The following is a 20,265-nucleotide window of genomic DNA, read 5'->3' on the forward strand; positions in this document are numbered from 1 at the left end:
AATTATTGTATAAAATAATGCAGAAATATGGCTCCCTTTTTAGAGATAGAAATTCTAACCTCAGCTTTCAAAATCCACCTAAAGAAAGCCCAGGCAGGTGTCAGATAGCCCTGGGGACAGCAGTCAGCGGGCACTTTGCTCACACCAGCCCCCACGCCTCAGCTCAGGCATCGGGTCCCCAGCTCTGCACTGGGCCTTGCAGGCTGCAGCTGGACAGCTTTGGGGAGCATCGCAGTGTCCTTACACACATACTGGCTAAGGACCCTATTCCTTCATCCTACTGGTGAGGTTCCAATAGCCCTTAAAGAAAATGACAAAGACCTTGTACAAGTCCAGCGTGCTAAATTTAGAACTACTTTTATAATATGGAGAAAGCCATGTGGTTCTGCATAGCCACCTGCTGGGGAAGACTTCCTTTCCAATGGGCAACAGTTCCTGGGGAGGTGAGGGGATTTTTCTGAGTTCTCCATATCAGTTTTCCTTTAAAATAACTGGCACGAGGACTCTGCTCTTGTCTATTTACATTTTATAGCCAACCTAGGCAGACAAGATAAGCAAATTTATACATGCATATCATCTACTTTCTTTTCGCCTCATGAATTTACTTTTTTAAGCAACAGCCAGCCAGAAGGCAGTGCTGTCTCAGGCATGTCTATTGACACAAGGCCTGCTTCTTGCCTAAGGTGGTGCTGACTTTTAAACGTAACAGAGGTGGGTTTATGATTTCCACCCACGAACAGTGCATGCATTTTGCACTGCCCCTGTTCTCCAGGAAGGCAGCCATTCTGTGCCGTACCCCGGCCTTCCTTCAATCCAAACTGTGCTGTGGAAAGCTTTGCGCTCTGCATGCGGGTTACCTGGCAGTCAGGCAATCAGACTTCTGTAATGTGTGTTTGCCCCGATGAAGTGAAGCCACAGCGCCCACTGCTCCACCCCAACCACCCCCCTCCCCAACCCCCAATCCCCCTCTCCTCCCCCCCCCACTGCCTTTTTTAGCTCTCTCGTGCTACCATAACCATTCTGTCCAATTCAATGGAGAAACGCTGAGGGGGAAAAACAGATTTTTTTAATCCGTTTAAATGTTAGCTATGTTATATCACAGAAGCTGAAGAAAGGTACGTGATAAGACTAATTTTTTTTTCCTGGACAGCCTCCCTGATATGAGCTTATTTCATTTTGTAAAGGCTACTTGAATTTTACTATCTTCAAAATAAGATTCTCAGCATGCCACTAGAATCTATTCAATATGGCTCTTTTCTAATGAAAAGGTTCTGAGACAGCTGTAGAGATCAGAACAGACTTTGGACTGGGTTTGGGGGAACTCATTATCATAAGCAAAGCACCTGAGCAGCGATCACGGAACAATCAATGGCCTTTGAGAAACTAACGTTTAGCTCGGTGTGGTCGGGCATACTTGTAATGCCAGGACTTGGGAGGCTGAGGCAGGTGAATCACAAGCTTGGGGTCAGCCACAGTGAGAGGTTACCAGATAACTATCTAAAAATAATGAAGGAAGGAAGGGAGGGAGGGGGAGGAAAATTATGTTCAAGAAGAAATCCTACAAATAATAACATAAGTGAAAAGCATAACGTGCTACGTATGAACAGATGAAGTAGAAACACGAAGCAGTGAAGACAGAACTGGGGGAGTGACGTCACAGGGCAGGCCTAGGTGCGCGCAGAAGGGCCATCCTGGAGGACAGGCAAGTGTACTTTGCTGATGTTATAGACTGGTGTGGCTGGCACGTGTATGCGTGTGTGTGTGTGTGTGTGTGTGTGTGTGTGTGTGTGTGTGTGTGTGTGTTGCAGAGAAGACAGTTGGTTTGAGAAGTGATTGGGACAAACATGGAAGGGGTAGAGTCCACTGGCGTGTGTGTAAAATCCCATTACAGGGTTTGATTGAAGCATCAGTGCAATCAATCTGGTCATTTTTTTTCCGATTGGGATGAGACTCAGACACAAGAGTGCCCTTTGGAAGTTCACGATTCGGTGGTTTCAGGAACAGTCTGGAGATTGCATATCCATTCTTGCTTTGAATTCCAAAGTAGCCGTCGCACCCAAAGCCTTCGCAGCCTCTGCATCTCACTACTCACCACTCCTTTCCCTTTCCTCTGTGCGTTTGCCTGAGCTGTGCAGTGTAAGCAGTTTTCACACCTGGGACCACGTGATCCTTTATGTCTGAACTAATTCACTTACCTATCTCTAGCAGACAAGGAGGGGGAGGCAGAATCTGAGATCCCAGTAAAGACGTGGGGGTGATAACTGGGCTGGCGGGTGAGAGGGATTTAGCATAGGGGGTTATAGTCTGGATGTAGAATGATCCTCTACAGGATCCACAGCTGTTGGAGGAGGTCGTGCAGCTTTCTGGATACATCTGTAGGATGGAGTGCAAGGGCGACCACTGACCTAGCGCCGAGAACTCTGCTTCCTGGTCTCTCTAGACTCAGCCACATGCACCAGTGTGCCATGAACACTGCCGCGCCTCCCGTGTCAGGATGGACTGTACCCTCTCAAAGCAAAACGAGCCCTCCCCTCGTTACACAGTCATTTTTTAATACTTTTATTTTCTATATTCTTTGTTTACATTCCAAATGATTTCCCCTTTCCCAGATCCCCCCTCCCCATATGTCCCATAAACCTTCTCTCCATTCCTTCTCCAATCACCTCCCTCCTTTTTCTCTGTCCTTATATTCCCCTCCAATGCTAGATCAATCCTTTCCAGGATCAGGACCCTCTCCATACTTCTTCATGGGAGTCATTTGTTATGCGATTTGTGCCTTGGGTATTCAGGGCTTCTGGGCTAATTAATATCCATTTGCATTCCATGTGTATTCTTTTGTGATTGGGTTACATAACGTAGGATGATATTTTCCAGATCAAACCATTTGCCTAAAAATTTTGTGAATTCATTGTTTCTAATTGCTGAGTAGTATTCCATTGTGTAAATATACCACATTTTCTGTATCCATTCCTCCTTTGAGGGGCATCTGGGTTCTTTCCAGCTTCTTGCTATTATAAATAAGGCTGCTATGAAAATAATGGAGCATGTGTCTTTATTGCATGACGAGGAATCCTTTGGGTATATGCCCAGAAGAGGTATAGCAGGGTCCTCCGGAAGTGTCATGTCCAGTTTTCTGAGGAACCACCAGACTGATTTCCAATGTGGTTGTACCATCTTACAGCCCCACCAGCAGTGGAGGAATGTTCCTCTTTCTCCACATCTTCGCCAATACCTGTTGTCTCTTGAGTTTTTAATCTTAGCCATTCTGACTGGTGTAAGGTGAAATCTCAGGGTTTTGATTTGCATTTCCCTAATGACTAATGATGTTGAGAACTTCTTAAGATGCCTCTCGGCCATCCGAATTTCTTCCGGTGAAAATTCTTTGTTTAGATCTGTACCCCATTTTTAATAGGGTTATTTGGTTCCCTGGGGTCTAACTTCTTGAGTTCTTTGTATATATTGGATATTAGCCCTCTATCAGATGTAGGGTTGGTGAATATCCTTTCCTAATTTGATGGTTGCATTTTGTCCTTTTAACAGTGTCCTTTGCCTTACAAAAACTTTGTAATTTTATGAGGTCCCATTTGTCAATTCTTGATCTTAGAGCATAAGCTATTGGTGATCTGTTCAGGAACTTTTCCCCTGTGCCCATGTCCTCAAGGGTCTTCCCCAGTTTCTTGTCTATTAGTTTCAGTGTGTCTGGTTTTACATGGAGGTCCTTGATCCACTTGGAGTGAAGTTTAGTACATGGAGAAAAGAATGGATTAATTCGCATTCTTCTGCATGCTGACCTCCAATTGAACCAGCACCATTTGTTGAAAAGGCTATCTTTTATCCACTGGATGTTTTCGGCTCCTTTGTCGAAGATCAAGTGACCATAGGTGTGTTGGTTCATTTCTGGATCTTCAATTCTATTCCATTGGTCCACTTGTCTGTCAACTGTGCCAATACCATGCAATTTTTAACACTATTGCTCTGTAGTATTGCTTGAAGTCAGGATACTGATTCCCCCAGAATTTCTTTTGTTGTTGAGAATAGTTTTAGCTATCCTGAGTTTTATGATATTCCAGATGAATTTGAGAATTGCTTTTTCTAACTCTGTGAAGAACTGAGTTGGGATTTTGATGGGGATTGCATTGAATCTGTAGATCGCTTTTGGCAAGATGGCCATTTTAACTATATTAATCCTGCTGATCCACGAGCATGGTAGATTTTTCCATTTTCTGAGGTCTTCTTCGATTTCCTTCTTCAGAGACCTGAAGTTCTTGTCCTATAGATCTTTCACTTGTTTGGTAAGAGTCACACCAAGATACTTTATATTGTTTGTGGCTATTGTGAAGGGTGTCATTTCCCTAACTTCTTTCTCAGCCTGCTTATCCTTTGAGTATAGGAAGGCAACTGATTTGCTTGAGTTGATTTTATAACCAGTCACTTTGCTGAAGTTGTTTATCAGCTGTATGAGTTCTCTGGTGGAGGTTTTCGGGTCACTTAAGTAGACTATCATGTCATCTGCAAAGAGTGATAATTTGGCTTCTTCCTTTCCAATTTGTATCCCCTTGACCTCCTTATGTTGTCTAATTGCTCTAGCTAGAACTTCAAGTACTATATTGAAAAGACATGGAGAGAGAGGACAGCCTTGTCTAGTCCCTGATTTTAGTGGGATTGCTTCAAGTTTGTTTATGTAGTGGATAGCATTGATGGATTTCCTTATATTGAACCATCCCTGCATCCCTGGGATGAAGCCTACTTGATCATGGTGGATGATCATTTTGATGTGTTCTTGGATTCGGTTGGCAAGAATTTTATTAAGTATTTTTGCATCAATATTCCTAAGGGAAATTGGCCTGACGTTCTCTTTCTTTGTTGGATCATTGTGTGGTTTTGGTATCAGCGTAATTTTTATGGGGGATTTTTGTGTTACAACAACAAACACGGTTTGAAAACCAAGGCAATGTGCAACATTAAGATGCTGGACACATTGCAGTTTGGAAATTAGGTGTGAAAGAATTAAAAAGCCAAGGACAACCGTCACGTGTTGCCACGAAAGCCTAGAGACCCATCAACGTCACCCTGGGATGCAAGGGCCTGTTGGGCGGTGGGGACAAAACACCGAGAATGCAATTGAGAGCCTGAAAATTAAATTTCAGAAGTTGAGTGCCCTCCTGAGGGAAGAGGATTTTTAAAAGGGGGTGGGGAGCGAGTATGGCTGTACGTCAGGTGGGACGACAGAACCACCAAGGCCGGCATTTCGGAGACTGACAATTAAATTTCAGATGTTGACTGCCCTCCAAATGGAAATTTTCTTTTTTGAAAGGAAAGGATCTGGCTATGAGTCTACAATGCAAAAGAAAGTTCTGAGTCCAAAAGTGAAAGAGTGAAGGTGATTAATACCACGCCAGGTGACATGCTGAAAGCAAGTGATCACAGAAGAAAGAGAATGTCCTTAGCTTCCCTGGATATGTCAGTCTGCAGGTCAGAAAGATGAAGAGAATTCAGTAAAATATGGAAAGGAACTCACTCCCAGGAGTGAGGAACAAGAAAGGGTTCATTTAAAGGGACATAAAAAGCCGACAGACAGGTAATTAACCAGACCTAGGGAGGTGGCAGTCACTCTCAGATCAGTGTTCTCTCCACTCCAGCTGCACCCAGCCTTGCACCTGTCACCTCACTGTCAGGCTGGTCCTCTCCAGATGTGGCTTTGACAATAACAGCTGGAGTGGAGGTGGAGAAGGAAGGGCAAAACCTGGCTGGAGTTTGCGAGCTGGAGACCACAGTAACAAAGGAAAGAAGGCAGAGACGGTCTGGAAGCAAATTTTTTATAAGTCATTGGGGAAAAGCCCAGCTGTATTAAGATGTAGGGTCAAGGGAGAAACTTTTTTTTTTTTGGCTTTTTCAAGACAGGGTTTCTCTGTATAGCCCTGGCTGTCCTGGAACTCACTCTGTAGACCCGGCTGGCCTCAAACTCATAAATCCACCTGCCTCTGCCTCCCAAGTGCTGGGATTAAAGGCATGCACCACCACTGCCCAGTGAGAAACTCTTCAAGATACAAAAAATAAGAGTTCTGAGATGCTGCTGGGTCCTATGTAGTGGAGAAGGTAAGAAGGGAGACAGCGGAGAATCCCTGAGGCTGGTTAGCCAGGACACGGTTACATATATTGTATCTGTTGAATGATCAACAACTAAAATATAACGTGACATCTACTGCTTTGGGAAAACAGTAAGTTTGTTTCCTACAGGGCATAGGAATTGGCGCTTTCTGGGGTTACCTTTCTGAGTCAGGAAGTCCTATCACCAAGGACCACAGGTTACATCCTCCGGACCTCATCTGATCTCAAGTTTATCTCTATCACTGTGACTGAATACATCTGCTCCCTTCACCTCACAGAACTGATGGGACCATTGGCGTGCAATGCACGCCTGTAACCTCCTAACCTCAGTACCTGAGGCGCAGAGGTGCAGCCTCAGCCCTGTGGCTAATGTTTCAATGTGTCACTTCTTCATATAGAAAGTGAAAACAAACTGAAGAACAGGAAGCTACCTCTTTCCCCAACGATTCCATTCTTTATTTCATCCCTACAGGGCGCACTAGTGGGTATTTAAAAAGTCTTAAACTCCACCTGCACTTGAGCAACTGATTTCTAATTCTGTCTATTAGTACATGGAGAACAGTTCTCTTCAAGGAATATGGATATTTCAGTACATCCTGATTTTGGCATTAACTAGTCTCATTCTTTCTTTGGGTAAATTAAGAAACAAAGATTTTTTTTTTTCTTCTAAACAAGAAACTGGAAGGTTTAGGGAAAGAAGTCATATGTGAACTTTTAAAAAGGAACTGAAGTTGGTGGGGTGTTTTTTTCTGAGTCTTCACTTTTATATTCTAAGAAAACAGACAAGAACTCAGCTGACCTAAAGTCCTAACAGGACCATAAAGGAAAGCCTGAAAGATAACGGTGGCTGAGGGGATACAAGCACATGCATACACAACTGTGTACACATATATGTGTAAATTGTACTTAGAATATGGCGTGTCTCCTTATGTACTCATGACTTGGCAAAGGATTGAGAGCTGTAACTGTTTCCACTTTGCCTATAATTAATGCAAAAGGATTTATTTTCCCTATTTTGCATTTGCCATCAGTTGTTTATATAGGACGGTGATACTGAGTTTTTAGCCAGAATTATAAGTTGCACTTTAACCCAGTGTATCCTCATTGAAATAAAATACAGAAATTTACTTTTCAGTGATCTATATTACCATGTTTCTAGAAGCCAGTTCTTATAGATGTGCATTCACCTCAAATTCCCTGAGTCACACATTCCACTGTCATTGAGCAAAGACTTATTTAGAATAACTGAATTCTTTAAAAAGTAGAATAGGGAACTGGGCATGATGGTGCACACATTTAATCCCAACACCGGGAAGGCAGAGACAAGTGATCTCTGTGAGTTTGAGGCTAGCCTGGATTACATGGCAAATTCCAGGATAGCCTGGGCTACACAGACAGATAACCTATTTCAAACAGATACAGTTAAAAAAAAAAAAAAAAACCAACATGAAATCTCAAACATTACTTTTTTTGAAGAATATTTTGAAGAATTATTTTTGAAGAATACCTCAATACCTTTTTATTAATGTTATTACAACTGATCCAGTGTTTTATCATTCACATATTAAGTAAACTTATCACTCAATCATTAACAAACACGGTGGCCGTCCACATTTTAAAAGCCTCATAGACTCTTTGTTTCCAAGGGAGCACGAGCTGTTGAGTGAGGAGTGGCAGCTACCCCAGCTTTTCTCAGATAATGCTACGGGACTTCTGACCTCCCGGTCCTTGACAGAGTGGCCTGCAACCACTTGCTCTATCAACATGCCAGGCTCACGTAAGCTTCCCTAGCTACATGCGGGCCTATTTTTTTATTCAGAAAAAAAAAAAGATGAATGGTAGAAAGATCCAGTGTTTCAAAGTAAAGGGACTGCACATCCCACTGTATGGGTCTGAGAAACACAAAACTTTCCTAAGATCTGCTTCCTTAGCTGTACAACAAATGAATTCGATTGAATGTTCTTTAAGGCCTGCTCCAACCTAAATGCAGAACTACTATATGATTTGTTCTCTGTGATATTTATAATAGCTCATCGGATAAATCATGTTTACATAAATGGGAGGGAAATATACAAGACACCTTTGAAGAAAATTAAATATGATTCTTAATGCAATTTCACAAAAACATAAGAATTTATGAAGATTCTCTTTTACATTTCAGAATGAATTATTCCTTAATGAAAGATTTTGCCTCTAAACACATTTGCATTTGATATATCAACAAAATGATACTGCATACTAAAAATCAATTTACCTATAACTACATCATGACCGTCAACCAAGCCAGCAGAGAAGAGCTCCTGAGACACACCATCTGCTGTATCTGTCCAAATGTGAGATGAATATGTATTAGAAACCAGAACATAAAAATCAACAGCCCAGCCCAATCCAAAAAAACCATACATTTCATTTACTAAAATCACCCACATGACTTTAATCCATCTATTCAGATCCTATTAGGAAAAAAAAATCAGAAACACCATGAGGTATATTTTCCCACACGTAATTTGTATTTTGTTTTTTATCTAACAGATGTTACTGTGAAAATATTTCATTTTTGGTGAACCAAAAACCTTCCTTGCTGGCCACCGTCTCGATTAATCCACTAGTACACGCTGGAAGACCTAAGTGTTCATCATGACATTGCTTCTTCTTGCCAAGGTTAACTCCAGCTGCCATCAATCCCTTTCAATCACTCGTCCGCCGTGGAGTTAAGAATTTATAGCGAAGGTTGATTGGGTAGGATCTGACACAACCTTATTCTTGGTACAAACAGCCCATGGGGCTTGCTGGACTATTAAGATGAACTATTTAAATGTGTGCTATTAAGAAACTCCTTTAACACAACATTGATCATTTGATAGCAACAGATTCATTCTCTGAGAAAGCGTGGCTGGGTAAATTAATGCAGTTTCTCAATGGTAAGTGACAGGAGTTGGCAATCTCATAAAGATGGGACTGAACAGGCTTGTAACAAGTGAGTGAGTGAGTGAGTGAGTGAGGCCAAGATCACTTAATGGAGAGGTTATGAATGAGCTGGGTAACACTGCTAACTTCTATCTATCTGTTCAAGGAGGAACAACATATTAAAATATGCTCAAAAGAACTATGACAGAACCCTGTGTTACCATGAAGGAGACGTTTTGGTCTCCATGGCTTTCGGATGTTCTAACAGTCACCTGGTAGCTCTGGCTACAAACAGCGTGGTAAGTGTTTCCTAAAGCCAAGGAACACCCAACCACAGAGCTGCCGCATCAAGCAAACATCAAGGCAGAATTGCAGAAATCTACCCTCTGCATTAACCAGCTGTGGCGACTACACAATGAGCTTACAGGGTAGCACAGTTGTGTGTACATATACACTTCATATGCATGCTATATGCATGCACATACATGCATAGGACCTGATTTCCACATTTTGGAGGATTTAAAGTATTTTACTTGGTGTGTGACACTAAGAATACAATGAGTAGTGGTGGTGATAACACAGCCACAGCAAAGGACACCTCACACTCATCGTACACTGCTTGTCGCCTTCACTCATTCTCCAGAAAGGACAAAAACACAACTTGATGTTTCCAAGGGTTGTGTTTTGCTCCCATTTCATAATGGGATGCAACCATCAGAAATGGATGACAGGGATTACATAGAAAGCTCACTAAACAGTGAACTCCACACAAGGTAAACTTGTCTTGGGCCTTCTCCTTTTGTCAAAGGTTAAAAATAAAGTTAATGAAGGTCTCTCATGGAATGATCCCACATGAGGGGACTTGAGGATAGATTACTAAATGGTTATGTTCTGAGAATGACTCTCTCTTTCTGAAGTTGCTAGCATTCAGAATCTCTGTCTTCCTGGAGATAAACCAGTTCTTCATTTAATGAAGGTGCTGAGTGGTAGACTTGTAGGAAGCCATTTACGCCTCAAGTGACTGGCTAGCAGTTATACCATCTGAATCTTACATTTCAGCAAGCAGCTACCCTCTCAGAAGGCAGCTGAAAAGGGACTTGTCAAGCACAGCTACACCAAGGGCTGGCCCTTAAGCCAGGGCCCAAGTGATAGCCACTCCCTGGTGATTAAACTGGATAGCATGTCCTATTTTCAGGTCTCTTGGGCACCAGCTGGATCTTATCAAAGTGGCAGATGGCTAACACTAGCCGGACAAAGGCAGGAATACTCTGTTTCTGTTTATGGCATTCAGAGGTCATTTCCTCCACAAGTAAGTAAAGACACCTGTAATAGTTAAGATCAGAAGTATGAAATGATTATTTAAAGTTTCCTAGAAATTTATTCTACATTGATGCTAAACAGGTAAAAACATTACATCTTAGCATCTACTTTCCAGAGTATACAACGACATAATAATTAAAAGAGTGTGTCTTCAAAAGACAACAGAGATTGGGTCTGTGTGCCCGTCCTATCTTATGTTATATACAACTATGCCTGTTTATAGACAGCATGAACATAATACGCATGAGGTGTATACGCATGGAGGTATCACAGAGGATGCCTGAGGAACAGGAAACACCAGGAATGGCACAGACAGTGCGACCAGTACTAACAGGCCTGTCCTCACTTTCCAGTAAAGGACAATTACTGGACAGGTCACTGCTATGGTTTCCACCTTGGCAACAAAAGAAGAGACTATTCATCAATCCCCGGCAAAGGAGGCTGCCAGAGGCAGTGCTAATGGGCCAGTGGTGACGGGACCAGCTTGTCCACGCAAATCCTCAAGATGGAAATCCATTCCTTTGTTAGTCCTTAAAATTAAAATTGATTTTCATTGCTGTAGTCGATTTTAAACAACTGGATGAAAAGAAGCAACCTCACCATAAGAATCTGCTCCTTCTTGTACTTGAAACATCTATTATATAATTACCAGATCTTATTCACAACATTGCCTGGTCAATGTGTTTATATTATGACAAAATGGATGGCCTTTTGTTAAATATGACTGCTGTTGTACAATCTCACAGACCAATCTAAAATTATTAACGATGGTCACACTTGAAAAGAAAACCCAGTTAGTGGGCTCATTAGGGCCCATGGCATTTATTTTGGAGAAGGTACTTCATATTTTTATCTAATTCAAATATTTAGGGAATCATCTAATCTTTGCTTTTATAGAGGACTCATGATCAGGACTGGAGTAAATCTGGGACCACAAACATTTCAGGCCTAGGAGCATAATTTATTTGACTGACAGTACTTAAAAACCAACTTCTCATGAACGTATATAGACAGGACACACCAATGCTTGAAGTGCCTGTCATACACTCTGGCTCCTCTGGGCCGCTGAGCCAGTGTCTTCTCACAGGTGAGAACAGGACGGAGACGGGGGCAGCTTACTGAGTAGCTCTCAAGTCAAGTGAGTCCTCGTTCTTTAGGCTTTTGATGGTTTAACAACCTCACTTACTGGAGCTGAAATTTATGCAGAGCTCTGATACATAGAACAAACATGGAGCTATGAACTTATGGACACTATCAGCATGCATGAGACCACTGTACTTTACAAAGGTATTCAGGGCAGTCCTTGAGGAGACTCTTTATGCGTACATAAAATGAAGAAACCTCGGGCCATGGAAAATACTTGCAAACTTATGAGCATGTATTAGCATCTGATTTTTACTTCTCTAGACTATTGAGGATATACAGTAAATAATGTAATCTATATTGTTCCTTATGCTACGTGATGTTCTTCTACATGTCCAGACTCTATGTCTGTTGCAAAAGATAATAACAAAATAAAAATAATACATGGCCTTGTCTTCTGGTATCCAGGAGATGTATGAACAAGCAGTCCAGCCATTAAGCAGTGGAAGTAGCATACTGGATATATTCAAATTACATGGTGTCCATAAGAGAGGCAGAGTTTGTTAGCCTGTGGGGTGACACCTACTGTCATTTCCATTAAAAGCTGCATTACCAGCCCATGCATATTTTCATGGTTAAGCTAATATATCTAATTTACGTGAGTATATACCCCATGCCACATGTACCTCTGGGATTCATATAGTGAGTAGTACTTTAGAATCCATACAATTAACAAGTTCTTTCTCTCTTTGTTTGTTTGTAGACAAAATATTTTTGAACAGCAAATTACAACCATACACTTGTAATCAATTTTTCATTTGTTTCTTGTTCCACCAAAATAATAATTTCAATTAAAACTTGCCTCTTCCTGGAGTAAACTCAAATCGTATGTCATTAAGTTCCTTTCTGGAGTTTCTGAAACACATAACATAAAGCACATTAAAACCTAATGAGGCAGAGTTTAATCAAACCAAATTACTCTCAATTTTTATAAGACACCACTAACATGGAGGCAGAATTTTACAGTTTTAGGGTTCCTCCAAATATCTTCTCAAGTGGAAGATATAGTTATGATAGCAATAACTGAATAGATATATTTGATGACATTTGCCTCACACGAACATGATGATAACACAAAATCCCCCCAAAAAAATGTTCATTTTATAAAAGCCATACTAATTCAACAAGCTTAAATCTAATTTCAGAATACACATCTTTAGAAGCATATCATCTAAGTGGTATATTGTACAGTTGTCATATTCCCCTGAATATGACAGTAGCAGTTTAGTAACCAAATTTTAAAGCAATGCATCAGGAACAACAGTCTCTGTAATGAGTTCAAGACAAGTGTCATATATTAAATCATATGAAAAAACCCCACAAGAATATGTACTTGTTAAAAGTCTTTTCTAAATTCAGGAACCAACCTCTGAATATTTCAAAACTTCCCATGGAATAATAAACATTCTATAAGATATGGAAACTAAAATACATACATAAGTATGTATTTAACAAACTAAATCACACTTGGAGAAATATAACAGAATTTCACTATTCATATAAAGTTCAAGTAATGATAAGGTGAGCTGTAAACTATTAAAAGTAACACACACACACACAAATCATGTCAGTAAGAACAGCCTGAGTAACCCACCTAGGAATCAGTAACAGGATTGTCAGGTTCAGGGGTTAGACTGCGTGAGACAGGAACAAAACCCAAACGCATGCTCCTGATGATGCTCCTCTTCCTTCTATGTATGACTAAGTAGATCTATCAAACACACCAGGTGTATTTCTCAACCCTGTGTGATGATATCTTATGGTCTCTGTGGACCATGCTCAAAGAGGATAAAGTTGATGTGTTCCTGGACCCTTTAGTCCAAAAGCATCCCTATACTTTTGGGCTATCAACTCAGACCACACTAAGGCTAAGGAGGCCAGGAGCTGGAAAGGACCCTGCATCCACTTGGAGAACGCCCTTCTCATTGCCACATTTAATACCGTTCCACAAGGAGGAGAGGCAAAAGAAGAGGGAAAGAACCCAACACCAGATGTTCCTGAACTTAGAAATCTGCATCTGATCTGCCCTCAGGTTTTGCCATCTGGAGTTTGCCGATCACCCTCCAAGGGCTGAGGTCTTACAGCTATGCTTCCATTGTGTGGAACTCTCACTAGTGAAGAGTGTGGATTCTCACCCTAGAATATCTATCTATCTATCTATCTATCTATCTATCTATCTATCTATCCATCCATCCATCCAGAACAGTGGTAGTCAACATAACAGTGGAGACAACAGTGGAGTGTCAGAAACCATTTTAGAACTGGTTTTCTGTTTTAGAATCCAGAGTCAATAAAAATGTACATGTTCTTCAATTTACTTGAAAGAAAACCAGTTAACTTTCCTAATTTTAATTCAAATATTTTATAAATGAGTACTGATTGAGGGCTTATCTCCAAACTAGAGCACTTGTCTAAAATGTGTGTGGACTTGGATTTGATCTTCAATGGGAAACTTTTGTCCCTCACAAAAGAAAAATAAATGCACGAGCAGACTGAATCATTTCATATGGCTGAGTATTTATAGCTCGTGTGCTGCAATTCACCAAGTTCCATAAGGAAAAATCCACTAATAACATATGTGTAAAGGAATAAGTGATGTAGCAATTGATTTCTTAACATTATAAATGCTCTGCCCTCATACATTCTAGAGGGAGCCTGTGAACTCCCAGGATAACTGAACTATAGGCCTGGTAACGCTGGCTTCTCTCCTCAGAATCAACCGACTGCAGGTCAAAAGTGTCCACAGTGAAAAGTAAGCCTACACTCAACGTTTTTTCAACAATGTAACAATGACTTACACAGCATTTGCAGTGTATTAAAAGTATCCTCTAGAAGTAGAGTATTGCCTTATAAAGGGAAAATGGGCAAAGCAGAATAGGAGGAGTAAATGGGGAGGAGGGTGGAGGTAAGGATAAAGGAGGGACTATCTGGAGGAACAACTAACACTACAGGCCTTTTGAAAGCGAGTCTGGAAACCCATTACAGTAGAAGCCTCTTAAAGTATACATACACATGTAAAGGAATGTAAATGGATTCACCATATAAAGGGGAGGCAATGACATCTTATGTCAACAAGGGAGAACTCCAGGACTCCAAGTGGGTTATATCTCTTTTGAGTCAGAGATGGTGAAAACCTGGAGGGAAACATGTCTTCTAGACCCAACAGGACTGATAAACATGGATACACAGAGTCAGTGAAGCATGCACGAGGCCTGCAGTCTCAAGGCAGGCAAAACCCCAGGAAGGAGGAGGAGAAGTGAACACAACACACCACCCTTATTTGAAATCGGTAAGTCCTGGGAAAGGGGGGTGGGGCTCAGTTTTCTCTAATGAAGTAACACTGGGTCTATCAGCCACATGCCAGAGCAGGCCCCATGCCCAGGAGTAGTTGCCAACACAATGGACACCACATGAAATTATTGTTCTGTAATTCTCTTATTTTATTTCCTTACATTTTCTTTTGTTTTCTGCATGTTGGAAGAGGGGGCAACAAACATGAAGTTGGGTATGGCAGGACTGTAGAAAGAATCTGAGAGAAGTTAGACTTAAAACAAGGCAGAGTATTCCCTAAATAGAGTATAACAACTGGTCATATGTGCCTAAATCTTCATATTCTATTAGCCATTGAAAGAAATCCACAGATCATTTAAAGCATGTTGCTTCCAACATACTTTATATGTTATATGAGAAATATTATGTAGGAGAATTGAGTACTTCAGATTCTTGTGTTAATGGTAGCTGTATATTTCTCCATTTGATTCCAACAGTCAGCTATGGAGATATTCAAAATATCTCTGCGTCTGTATTCTGCTTCCCAATGCCCACCACCCCATCCCCATTTTACATAATTACATTCACTGTCTCCCTTGTTTCTAATTTTAATGTATGGTAGAATGACCACAAACAGTTCTGTCTGTCCTGAAAATGCCTGATATACACAGAAAGACTCAAGTCATTTCACTTTTAAGAGAAAGCAACATCTTCCAAGATTTTACATGTTGCTACCACATAAACATCGAAAGCCTCATTAATAGCCTTGGTTGTGGATGCTCTATATAAGCAAACATTAAATTGAAACCAAAGTAATCTAGTAAGAGAAGGATGACTAAGAAAGGAAGGACTAGTATTCAATTTAATAAGGAAATGGCTCAAGGAGAGAAAACTGAAGGCACTTAGTTGAATATTAATCGGTGTCACTGCTCCTCCCTCACCTAACTGCTCTTGCCTAAATTAGTTTTCTCTACTCAGGCCACGGTAAAAGAAGTGTATGCGTGAGCTGCACCCAGAACATCCTCATGAACATGCTAATTTTATAAAATACTAATATCACAGAGGCAGTAACCAACCTTCATAATCCCCGCAGACCAGACATCGACTGAGGAGTTTGCCTCCCCGCAATCGCTCTTTATGACTCTGAACCTAAGTCCCACCTTTGAAAAGATCACTGTGATTGATTGTAAGTAGTAGACTTGTCCCATCAAGATGATATATACTTGGAAAAGTGCCTAATTGGACCTAACTACTGAAGGTCATCCTTTTATAAAGAATTAATCTTTTCAGGCTCATACTTACACCTTTAATTGAAAGTACATTCCCTTTAATTGATATGGCACAGGCTACTCTGGATTTCGGGGAAGTAGGAGACAGGGAGGGTTTAAGGCCAGAAATAGCCTGTGCAGCTTAGCAGTAGAGTTTCTAGGCCCAGGCTGCTGACTCTTAAAAAAAATCTTCCTTAATCCTAAAATAAGAGCTATTAAATTTGGTAAAGCTAAACTTCTTACTGCTCATTGCAGGCATAACCCTTTTCAGAAATGCAAACAGCAAAGCATTGTACATGAAACTTATTCTTACAAATGAGACGTGCGATACGACATGACTGCATATCCTGCAACTGTTTGATCTCTCACTCGCTCTCTTCACTTGAAGACCTAGACAGACAGCAGGCTTTGTGCCATCTTCTTCCTCTGTCTCTGTGTCTGTCTGTCTCTCTCTCTCTCTCTCTCTCTCTCTCTCTCTCTCTCTCTCTCTCTCTCTCCTCCTCTCCTCCCCTCTCTCCTCCAACTCCCTCTTTTTCCCCCTTCCCACCCCCAAGGGCAGATTACTCTATCCACTATTTTGTGCCTTAGTTTTAAGTTTAAGTTAATAATGTATCTTAAACTTCTAAATATCAGTTCACTGAAAGCTTTCACATTCTTTTTAATACAGCTGCAAATTCAGTGGCAGCATGCTGTGCCTTAGTTTTAAGTTAATCATGCACCTTGAAATTTCCAAATCTAAGCTCCTTTTCCCTATAATGACATAGCTTCCCACTCTCCTGCCACATTCTTCTTGAAGCTCTTTCTACCCCGTGTAGAGACTGCTTCCAAACCTTAACGACTACAAACAGTGAGTCGATGAATAAGCCTGTTTGTATCTCATTCTGCAAAAAACATAAACGTAAGAGTAAGCTTCTAATGGCCAGCTGCTTGGTTACATGGGTGGTTTGATGGGTCTGCCAGATTCCTCTTCGTCTCACTTGTACGGATTTCCACGGTCACTGGCGATTTTTATGCACTGCTACCGGAGCTTTCAAAGAATAAGGAAGGGGGTGTCTTACCGAACTCAGGTGAGATTGGGGCCAGTAGAGAAAAGCTGGTCCCCATGGAGGGGACACAACCGATTCCCACCACTTACTGGTGACAGACAGACAAGAATTGGGATTGACTGAAGTTGTTGAAACTTTCAAGAGACACGTCACCTTTGACATCATATGCAAACCCCGTAGTTTGGTCTGTTGAAGCATAACTTCCATGTGTTGATGGTCAGCACAGAGTTCAATGAAGTCTGAGAACACTCGCTAGCGAGGCTGAGTGTAAAGTGTGGTATCTGTTGATGTTAGCACACAAACTCTGGGAAGTGGAAGCACACAAACTTTTCTGAAATGCTAAGACTTTGATGTTATTTTTAAGAATCTACAAAAAAAGGTCATAAATAATGCACTGACTCACAGGACGTGAGCACTGGAAAAATTAATCATGGGAAAGAAAACTAAGTCCAGAGAAATTTAATCAAAGGGAAAATACGATCTTGAAAATTTGAAGTGGTTTCAAGCATTCAGCACCTGTCATTCAACAATGGTCAGTGTGTGATTTGGGAAGGTGGGGGCGGTGTTTTATTAGTTTGGTTTTATTCTGTGCCCAAACTGAGTTCATAGTCTAGGTTGGAATGCGTTTAGTTCTTCTTGTGCTGTCAGTTCATCGTCAAGTGAAACAGTGAACACGCCAAGGAGACAGCTATGGTGGCAAGGAACACACGGGAAAGCAGGTAACTGCCTAGTGGGCTGAGAGCAGCGAGGCTGAGAAGCTATAGAGATTTCACAGGCTGTCGGAGTCACCTGGCCACCTATTAGGGCTATCTGACAGTCACTATTCTTGGAGGGTCCTAAAACCAAAGTGCAGGCTCAGGACCAGCAGAATCCTCCAGCTTCAGGCTACCGTCTCTTCGCCAGTGCTGACAGTAGTATGGGGGTTTATGAGCTTCGAGAACCTCATGTTAGGAAGAGATGTACACGTTCAAGTTGCCAAAGGGCATTGGTAAAAGCACCTGGCATCGGTATATTCCAACTGCAGTGACATTCAGCTGCCCTGGGGTCAGCAGAGCCATCAGAAGTCCTGTGAGGCTGGAAGAATCAAGGGGTCATAGATGTTGCCCCTCCCTCAAAGTCCATAATGCAAAAACTGCTGGTATTTTTTCCTTACTTTTGCCTAAAATTCCAAGGGAAAAGAAAGGTATGAACACAAGTTCTAGAAAGCGCCCCGTCTCAGGGAGGAAGAGACCATTGGCACCGATCAGGAAGAGGTTCATCTTCCGCTCAGCTTGCTTGCAGCCTTACATTGCCCTGATATACGACTGTCTCCACAGCATGAGGTAAAGACGGACTACAGATCCTCTGGAGCTGGCCTTTTCTCCTCTACTTTAGGAAGACGCTACAACAGGAGGATGACACAATGTGAGCTGAAAAGACAAAGTCTGGATTCAAACCGACGAACCATTTCTTAGGCCTCCCATGACCTATTTTCTCAGCTGTGAAAAGGAAGAGGTAATTTCTAGCTGCTGTGGCCTGAACAGGTCCCTCAGCAAGCTTGTATATGGAAAGTTATTCCACAGAACATCATCAGTGTCAGGAGATGGGGACTGAGCAGGGTTGGTTTGGTCATTCTCCGAACAAACTTCGAAGTCCTTGTTATGCCTTAGGCTCCTGTGGTGGTCTGAATGAGGAATGCCCCCCCCCATAGGCTCCATACTTGAATCACTTGGTCTCCACTTGGTGGCACTGCTTGGGAAGGATGTGGAGGCATTAGGAGGTGGAGCCTAGCTGGTGGGAAAATGTTACTTTGATAGTAGATATAGAGTTCACTCCTTCCAGATTGCTCTCCTTGCTTCATGTTTATGGCTGAAAGGTATTGTCTCAACCTTCTGCTTTAGTCACCTGGTGTCATGCCTCTGCCACCAATAGAGACTCTCTCTGTCACAGCAGCAGCAACAACAACAACAGATTAGCAAGCCATTCCTAACTCCTGCCGATCTTCCCACCCTTGGCTCCCCTGCTTCCCCTGCTCAACTCCTGTCTCCCCTCAGTGTGTGAAATAGTGGGCAACACAGCACTGTGGTGGACCCAGCACCAGCCCCTTCCAAGAAACCTCTGCTGTCCTGCTTGGTCTCCCCAAGCCCAATTGTTACCATCCTGCCCTGTGTTACCAGTGAAGGAGAGGGAGGTGGCTGGATGTGGCTGAATCCACTTCTTCCTTGCTGGCTGTCTAGGTTTCACACTTCTGTGCTAGATTTTGCACAAAGGCAATTATGTGATTATTTCCTTAGTGCTTAGGGGTCTTTTGGTATGCACCATAGTGCCTAAGGATGTACAAATATGTTCGGAGTGAATGACTGAATGAATGAATGAATGAAAATCATCTGTCACAGTTTTAGAAATGTCCCCAGGCTTCTGAGACAGCACCTCTGTCCTTCCCCTGTTCCCTAGCTGCCTTCTCTGCACTCTCAGCTTCCTGGACCCTCATGGCTCAAGTCCCATCTCTTCTTATTCTCTCACTGAATGATTAATTTCAAATCTATAACTCAATCCCAGCAACCTCTCTGGAGCTGTAAATCCATTACCCAATTGCTTACATGCTATCTTTCCACAGAAGCGCGAACAGACACCAAAATCTCAGTACATTCCAGATGCGAAGTGTTGCTCTTCCTGCCAATACACATCTCTGCCTTTGCTCTGAAGTCGACAACCTGGACATGCGGGTACCATTCCCTGAGATTACTCCAGGTATCCACTCCTCCACCACTTCACTGCAGCACCGTGTCACCAAACTCAAATTAGAATAACTGATTTAATGGACAACGGACACTTCATACAGCATGCCTATCGGTTCCTATTGCACAAGCTGAAGATGTATAGAGTGAAAGGGCAGTCAAAGGGTGTTTAGGCTATGCTCCTTGCAGGCAGATGTAGCCCAGGATGCAAACAGTTACAGTATAAGAAATGGAACATGAAAAATTAGGAGAAGCTGAAGGAGCTTACAACATAGGCCAGCAGCAAGCACCCGGAGGAGAGCCACCCCCGTGCTGCCGCCGTGTCGCTCGGAATCAATGTCCTTTCTAATGTTCTGGCTTCTCTGCTGCAATCTTGACTAAATTTTCGGGAGCCTTTGGAACCTGGAGACGCCCATGCAGAGCCCGACAGAGCAGTGATTAGTGGTCATGTTCAGTACCCATGCTATCGCTCTTCCTCTGCAGGAG

General features: G+C 42.1%; 1 protein-coding gene across 1 annotated transcript in view; it reads right to left on the minus strand.

Moving 5' to 3' along the window:
- The window catches only part of Stk39 (serine/threonine kinase 39), a 256,276-nt gene that overhangs the window by 43,103 nt on the left and 192,908 nt on the right, over positions 1–20,265 (minus strand). Inside the window, exons 15-16 of the mRNA XM_052182622.1 lie at positions 12,281–12,333; positions 8,363–8,431 (exon numbers count right to left, since the gene is read on the minus strand). Of these exons, the coding sequence (XP_052038582.1) occupies positions 8,363–8,431; positions 12,281–12,333 (122 nt within the window). The remainder of the gene's footprint in view (positions 1–8,362; positions 8,432–12,280; positions 12,334–20,265) is intronic.

The sequence above is a fragment of the Apodemus sylvaticus genome, chromosome 5, assembly GCF_947179515.1.
Source record: "Apodemus sylvaticus chromosome 5, mApoSyl1.1, whole genome shotgun sequence".
In the NCBI taxonomy this organism is placed as follows: Eukaryota; Metazoa; Chordata; class Mammalia; order Rodentia; family Muridae; genus Apodemus; species Apodemus sylvaticus.